The sequence below is a fragment of the Daucus carota genome, chromosome 6, assembly GCF_001625215.2.
Source record: "Daucus carota subsp. sativus chromosome 6, DH1 v3.0, whole genome shotgun sequence".
In the NCBI taxonomy this organism is placed as follows: domain Eukaryota; kingdom Viridiplantae; phylum Streptophyta; class Magnoliopsida; order Apiales; family Apiaceae; genus Daucus; species Daucus carota.
Genome location: NC_030386.2, coordinates 6,481,969 through 6,490,453, shown reverse-complemented (window position 1 = coordinate 6,490,453; position 8,485 = coordinate 6,481,969). Strand labels below are relative to the sequence as shown.

The following is an 8,485-nucleotide window of genomic DNA, read 5'->3' as shown; positions in this document are numbered from 1 at the left end:
TTGTACATTATTTTCGTATCGCAATCTCACATGCTATCTTCCATCTGAGCATACTAGTCTTGGTTGTCATGTAAAGTCCGCAATACACCGAAAAACCAATATATGAAAAATATATATTACATGTACATAGATCAATCGTGTCGTGCTGTATACTTTCATGTTGGAAAATCAATATAAGAAATATATGTAATACAATATAAGAAAGATATGTATTACATGTATATAAATGTATATAAATCAATAGTGGATATTAAATTTACAATGTAATCAACATAAGAAAGATATGTATTACATGTATACAGGTCAATAGTGGAAATTAAGTTCACTATGTACTTTCGCGTCCGTGCAGCAAAAATTGGAACCCAAATTCTAACTTTTCGTTCATGTTTGTTAGGTACACCAAATTGTCATGTCTAATTACATGCAGCTATGTCTAATCACATGAAATAATGAATTGTAAGATTAATACTGGCGCCAGAATAAAAAAAACTCAATAAATTACCAACATTAACACATTCTTAATTGCTGATTAATGTTTCAACAAAATTTAAACAATGAATGTAACAAATATAAGCACATAGGGGCAAATAAACAAGCAACATGGCTTTTTTATTGTGCAAAAGCTGATAACTACTTCTACGACCTCTGAACATACAGAAGATTATGCAACCATACAAACGATGTTCGTATAACAAGAATCCTTTTGCTTTTATCTGAGACTTTCAAGACTGCACTACTGACATTAGAAAAAATTTGTACGACCACCTCTACTCTTAGTCAGCTCTGGATTGGCCAGCACGGGAAGACAAGATAATGCCAACAATGAGACCATACAGAGCCAGAGCTTCAGCAAAGATGAGGATAAGAATCATCCCAACGAAAAGCTTTGGCTGTTGTGCATTAGCTCTGCAAAATGAAATAATATTCAGATAGCAAGCAGTTGAACCATGTTGATGGACTCATTCACTTGGGGGTTACCAGCCTCCACAAAGATAAAGGTAATTACTGAACAATTGTAGAATAATTAACTTGTGTACTTGATTAGACATAAACCTCCCAACCCACAAAAAAAGCTGGAGATTTATTACCACAGGACATGAATTTTACTACACATGCCAAATATTGTTTGGTTTCTAAAGATGTTAAAATATTGAGCAATATAGTCATCCATCTTCCATAAAATTTTCGTGGCAGTGGGGCACAATGATATAAACTAGAGAAGCTTCTCCAATCGACTTGAAGTATTTAGTTACTAAAAAGCAACTGTAACCCAAAATGCACCGATGAGTCTACTGATTATGCATGCCTACTGACAGACTAATATATTAAACAGTGCAAACTAATTACTTCAGTTTCAATACAAAATGCAAGTCGGTTTAGTTACCATCAACATGTACCGGGGAAACAAAGCACATATTTCACATAATTATGTGGCGCTTCGGAACACAAATTTAAATAGAAAAATAAGAATACCTGACACCAGCATCACCAACAATTCCAATTGCCATTCCAGCAGAGAGCCCAGCAAGCCCACACGCAAGGCCCGATGAAAGATGAGCATAACCATCAAATAGATAGTAGGATTTTGCCTTCGGATTAATTCCAGTACTGATAATGACAGCTATAATTAAACCATAAATACCCAACACACCAGCCATGACAACAGGCACAATTGACTTCATAACCAGCTCTGGTCTCATCACACCCATTGAGGCCACTCCCACACCACTCTTTGCAGTGCCATAGGCAGCTCCCATACCTATAAAAAAAATCAATGAAGTTCAACAAAATCAAATAACAAATATGCTGCTTGAGAGATGTAATAAAAAATAAGTGCTTATTTTTTTTTTTTAAACAAGTGGTGCCCAAACAGGCACATTATGGTAGTAGGTAAACATGTTTATTAACTTCTCTATGTGCATCCTTTATAAAGATCTCGATCAAAATAGAATATAGTTAGCTTGAAAGAAAAACTTATAAACAGGTTTTCTATATTACCATGGTAAGTAAACATGCTTATATACATCTCCTGTATACAGTACACAATCAATGCATACGTTACTATGTTAAAGAAAAAGCGGGATCACTGAGGATTTAGTTGCAGCCAATCTGGCAAATGCACATTTCCCACCGGTAAGGGGTAAAATCCTCACTCGCTTCATTATATAATTGACAATTCATATACTGAATAATATACACTACACTGATTAAGGATATTTTGTTTTTCTTACTAGATGACTTAATAGCAACAAAAAATTGTTAAATCCACCATCTGTCTTTGAACTTATAAGGTTTATCTTTCACAAGGTCACTATTCAGTTTTCAAGTGCAAAACAGTTTCACTTTCACGTATCAGAAGTCTTGATTCCTAAGAAATCTGTCCATAACTATCTTAAATAAAGTATAAATAAATCCTCTATCAGAGTAATACTACCATATATAAATGTCCCCCCTTTCTATACATACCCTACAACATGTAACTAAACAGACGTTTTATATACAAAAGTAAAACTGTTTCCTAACTTTCTAGCATAAATATAGCAGACACATTTCAATCTTCTACTATTAGATTAAACGCGCCATTTGTTTCATCACTCAGCTCATATACTCAGAACTACAATACGATTTAAAAAATGGCACTGTAAATAAACATAGCCGTAGATCAAAACAAAAAAACACTAATGCTTGATCCAAAATGCAAAAAATTTCAATACAAAAGTCAGGAGACATCATTACTACAAGCAAACAATTAACAACTAATACAACAAAAGGGAATCAATAAGCCATATCTAACATTCAATTTATCAAATAAATAAATAAAAGATTACAAGGCCTAACTTATACATACACTTGCGATGAACTGATAGATTCAAACACTTAAATCATATAAAAAATAAATATTTATACGACAAAACATACAAAAATCAAAATAATATCTGAATTAATACGCGCAAACACAAACTATACAACAATTAGAGATCTAGAGTTAAAGCTAGGGTTTGAATATACATGAAAACACGAGAGCAGCGGCGGCGCCGAGAAAGCCGAAGAACGGCGCGGTTTCATCTCCACTGAACGCCGTCGACATACTTTCCGGTGATATTGATTCAACTCCGACGAGGTTCCGATCAGAAAAGTTGAGATCTCTTCAACTTAAACAAATCTCTCTCTGTATAACTCCACCAGATCTATATGTGAAAAAAAGATAGGAGTGTGATATATATATTATATCTCTAATAGGATCCATACACGTGTCTGTTCCGGTCCGGATCGGCTTGTTTGTTTGTGACTAGACTGGGCCTTCAAAATATAAGCAGGCCTACTATCCTCTAGTATTGGGCTTTGGTACCTGTCTAATAAAAGATTTCTGAGCTGCAAACACATTTCGGCCCGTTTGGTTTATAGTTTATAGTTTTTTTTTTGACGAATTATAGTTTATAGTTTAATCATTCTGATCCCATTAATTGTTTGTGCAGTTATAATTTAAATTTTTTGTGGAGTTATAATTTGAAAATGTTTGTGACCAAATTGATAATTTAGTTGAATTCATTTTCAACTGATTCCAATTTGATATTATTTTCCGGATAAAACGCTTGTTCTTGTGAATCGGGTATGATGACTCAGTGAATCCGGTTCGCGGTTCGATATCTTTATCCCTTTTAGTGATTATTTACTAATAAAATATGTAGTCCTTATGATTTTCATGATCAAAATATTTATTTTACCCAAAAATAGAGTAGTAAATCATAGAATGAATTCTAAGGAACTTCAATACGTAGGGGATCTAAATCTATTTTGTAAAAAGGCATGTCTCGTGTGTCTTTTCTTTCATTTGTATCATCTTCCCAACTCCTTTCTTTTCTTATTCTTATATTAAAGCACGTTTCTATAAACAATTTTAGTCACGATAGTGTCTAAGTTATCTTCCTTTCTTATATTGCTTATGATAAAGGTGGATCGTCAAAATCAGCAAACTCGAACGTGATCCCTGGTGATCCAGGTTGAAGAGAAATCGTGTTGAGGAACATTTTAGATTAATGCATTTTATCTAGAGTGCAGGAACATTTTTTAAGATTATACAAGCGGTTGAGAGAAGATACATGCACTTTTTTTTTGACAAAAATACATGCACATTTTAATATATTAGAAGAGTAATGAGATTATGTGCAAAGCATTCTGAAAACAAGTGAGTGACCATTACAATTCAAAAAAAAAAAGTGAAATCTTAAACAACAATACATCATTCGTTTTCTTCCAGAATAATGAACCAATGGCCTCCGCTTAATCATCACAAACCCGAATATCAAATTATGTTCATAAAACAACGGTACCCCCACGGCCCCACATTATGTTCATCAAACAATGGTTCATCAAATTGTGTAGCACTCAATTGTTCAAAGATCAAATTTTAATTCTTGAGAAATGTGGAACCCCAAATATGCAATATCTTTATATAAAATCTCAACGGATATAGAAAGATTAAAGAATAACGATTTATCCAAGAATCAATCAAAATATCATACCTTGAAATTTGGAAAGCAAATCACTCTCTATGATATTCATAATTCAGCGGGGGCTAAAAAAATTATATTTACATCAATAATTCCGAGAGCTAAAAAAAAATACACTTTTTTTTCGAGTTCGGGGGGCATTTGCATCCCCCAACCCCCTTCTAGCTCCGCCACTCGTTATCTTTGATTGAATTAAATTAGTGGCTTAATACCAGGTTACTATACATTCTCATTGTGTTCCACTCATTTTCTATCACTACTAGAAAAAGTGGAATAGACATCACACTTCAGACATCAGTTAGAATTGCCACTGATGTTAAAAATGCTTTTAACATCATTTTCACTTAAACTGATGTGTTAAAGTGCTTTAGACATCAGTTATTTATGCAACTGATGTGTAAGGTGCGTGTTTAAAAAAAAATTCCACCATTCTCACCCCCATTTCCCCCTTATCAAAATTCTCCCCCTTTGTAAAATTTCAACTTCCCTCCCTTAAACAAATTTCATCTCCCTCCAATATTCATAACATAAAACTTTAAACTAAAATCATTCAACCACAAATACATACATATAAATATTTATATAATCACAATCATTAAAATACAAAATCATATATATATATATATATATATATATATATATATATAATTTTAAAATATAAAAAATAATTAAAATACACAAATTAAATCATATATATTATAACTTTAAAATATTATAAATTATAATTATTCCCCTAAATTAAAATATTAAACTAATTAAAACTACTCTCACACACACACACACAAATTAAAATTACCCAACACATTACAACCCAACACATTACAAATATAAATCAAAAAACATAACATAAAATAATTAAAACAAACTTAAAACATAACACACATACACAAAACATTCAGACACACACCCAGCCCGCTCAGATTAAAAAAAAAAAGCTCCCGACACCCAGCCTCTCTGCTCAAGAACCCTAAAAATCGCAACCTCGATTCACCATCTCCGTCCGATTTTAGGCGATACTTCTCGATTCCAAGCTGTACAACCTCGATTCCAAGAGCTGTTTTTTCAGTCCCGAGCTCCAAGAGCTGCTAGTTGCTCTATTTTAAGTGCTCGAAGCTTGAGCTTAATCAGTCGATTGGAGCTTATTTCTTGAATTGGTAAGCTTTAATTGCTGTATACATGCTATATTTGGTTGTTTTTTTGGTTTATATTGCGCTATTGTGTATATATATGAAGATTTTTGATTTGGGTGTTCTTGTATATATATGAGGTCTACTGATTTTTAGGAGTATTGGGTTGATTTTGTGCTACTGTGCTAGTGTTTGTGATTTGTATCTCTGGTATATAGGGCTCCTTGTTTAGGGGGATGTTTGCCTATGTTGACTATTTGTTTAGTTTAATAATTATAATGATTGGTGCTACTATGTATACATGAAGCTTTGATTGGTGTTGAGTATACTGATTGTTTTTATTTTAAAACTCAAGATCTTGAGTTTTTTTTTATCTCTTGTAAGGTGTAGGCATTCTGCAAGGGCAAAAGTCTGGTTTAACCAAACTTGCAATTTGCACCCATGAGTGACACTATGTCTAGACCTGTTGAGAGGCCTTACAGGCCAAGTAAGTATTTAGTTTTCTTCAGCTCATATTTTCTCCAATATTGCTCTTACCCGCAGCTTACAATTGCAATATGTCTCATCTTGTATTTATTTTATTACTATGCATGTCTTAACCTGTTTATTTGTCCTAAATTGCCCTTTTAAACAATTTGTCATTAGGTCTTGAAAAAATTGATCTTGAGAGCTTTGAGGATGAGAGGAAGACGAGGCTCGGGACTCTCAAGAAAAAGGCAATCAATGCCTCTACCAAGTTTAGGCATTCTTTGACCAAAAGGGGCAGGAGAAACAGCAGAGTCATGTCTGTGGTTGTTGTCGACGAGCACGATGCTGAGGAATTTCAAGCAGTGGATGCATTACGGCAAGCACTTATACTGGAAGAGTTGCTCCCTTCAAAACACGATGATTATCACATGATGCTAAGGTTCACTCCTTTCTTTGACCATTGGCCTTAATCCTATTAATTTTATTAATCAATGGCACGACCAATTCTTGGTTTAGTTATGCCTTAAATCATAAGACTAATATTGGAATCAGAATGAGCTAAGCATAAACCATTTACCTTTACTCAAGAAATTATTTCAGGTGACAAGTAGTATAATGGTTTAGATTTTTGAAGGCCAGGAAATTTGACATTGAGAAAACAAAGTAAATGTGAGCTGATATTATTCGTTGGAGAAAGGACTTTGGTGTAGACACTATCATGGAGGTGTTAGTTTACCGAAAAATTGATAACTATTGAATGTATCTGGTACGCTGAGCTAGTAACCCTCATTTTGAATTTGAACGGACCATTAATGATAAGTTCCCAGCCTGCTCTATTGCAATTGATTGCAGGCTTTGAAAAGTTTCAGTAAAGCAGCCAGGGATCTTCTCCGATGCATTCAAAGTATTGATGGTAATAATTACCCTGAGGTAATAATTTCTTTCTAGTGCCACGAACTTCCTGGTCTTCTCTTGTACCATCAACTCGTAAGGTATTTACTTCTGGGGCACAATTGTTGTATCAAACTGCAGTCTTTGGAAGTTTCAGTCTGAAATAGATTAATGTTCTGTGCAGTACTGAATTTTCACTATCCCAATGCAAGATGGTGGACAAGGCTGTCGATAAGACTTGGCCAAAATCTGTGCAAGATGATAAACTTGCAGTCAACTGTGGTTTAAATACACTCCCTGGATCGGAGGTATTTATATGTCCGCATATTTAGACACTAATTTTTTTTCAGCGCGATTACTCATTAGCTTTATTTTGTTGACACACATAATTACTTCTGAAATCCTTATATGTTGACTTAAAAATTCTGTCATTTCGACAAGTATGCTTATAAGTATTTGATTATGTATTTTACAGGCTATACCTCTGATCAAAAAGGAAAGTTGAATAGCTTATTGATCCTTTGCTTGCCGTTGTGTACGATGCAGAACAGATGAATCGCATGCTTGCAGTTGCTTCTACGTAGGAACTTGACGTCTTCTCTTGGAGACCCTTGATTATATTCAAGTAGTTTTTACACTCTCAATTATAGTATTTTGATTGTTGTTGAATTGTCGAATTGTTGTCGATTAGATGGATGTGTATTACTTGATATTTAGATTAGATGGAAGTGTAGTACTTGATCGATATTGGATTTGATGGATGTGTAGTAGGTTAGATTGGAATTTGATGGATGTAGAGAGTACAATTTGTTTATATATTCATTAATAAGATTTAGTTGTTGATTTTGTTGTTTTTTTGGTTTGATATTTCTGGCATATAAAAATGATGTTAATTCAATGTTATCACATCAGTTAATGAGTAAAGAAATGATGTTAATTAGGGATGGCAACGGGTCGGATCGGTTCGGATATCTGTGATATCCAAACCCGAACCCGGAAATTTTCACCAAACCCGAACCCGATCCAAACCCGTTTGGATTTGAAAAACAAAACCCGAACCCGATCCAACGGATTTCGGATCGGGTTCGGGTTTATCCAAACCCGAATTTCTACACGACTGCGAAGCCTCCGCCGTGTAAAGCCGCCGCCGCCACCGGTCACAACCACCAGTTCTGTCTCAGGCTCAGCCAATCTGCCACCCGTCGTCGCCTGATTCAAAATCGATATGCGGGAAGCTACAGATCTGATGATGCATTAAAATGATATGATGACTTGGAATGATTTATTTAAAGGTGTAAGAGTAAGAAGACAATGACATATACTGAAGAATTGGGGAAGAGAGATGATGGATTGGGGTCTGGGGAAGATGTAGAGGGCGGGTGTATCGGCATGATAATGAACCAAAGTGTAAAGAGAAAATAGAAGTAACGAGCCCATGAGCCTCCAAAGTACAAAACCCAGATCTTATACTATACTTACTACTTACTG

General features: G+C 34.5%; 1 protein-coding gene and 1 long non-coding RNA gene across 2 annotated transcripts; one reads left to right on the top strand and one right to left on the bottom strand.

Annotated features, from left to right (window-relative positions):
- Positions 1-498: 498 nt before the first annotated feature.
- LOC108226749 (V-type proton ATPase 16 kDa proteolipid subunit) lies at positions 499-3,173 on the bottom strand. The gene is made up of 3 exons (XM_017401743.1): positions 3,010-3,173; positions 1,474-1,759; positions 499-906 (listed from the first exon to the last, which is right to left on the bottom strand). Exons 1-3 carry the CDS (start codon positions 3,086-3,088, stop codon positions 774-776), a joined length of 498 nt encoding a protein of 165 aa, XP_017257232.1. The 5' UTR covers positions 3,089-3,173; the 3' UTR covers positions 499-773.
- Positions 3,174-6,289: 3,116 nt separating this feature from the next.
- On the top strand, positions 6,290-7,843 carry LOC135147336 (uncharacterized). Its single transcript, XR_010284843.1, has 2 exons — positions 6,290-7,305; positions 7,473-7,843. It is a non-coding gene; the product is annotated as an uncharacterized LOC135147336 (long non-coding RNA).
- Positions 7,844-8,485: the final 642 nt, after the last annotated feature.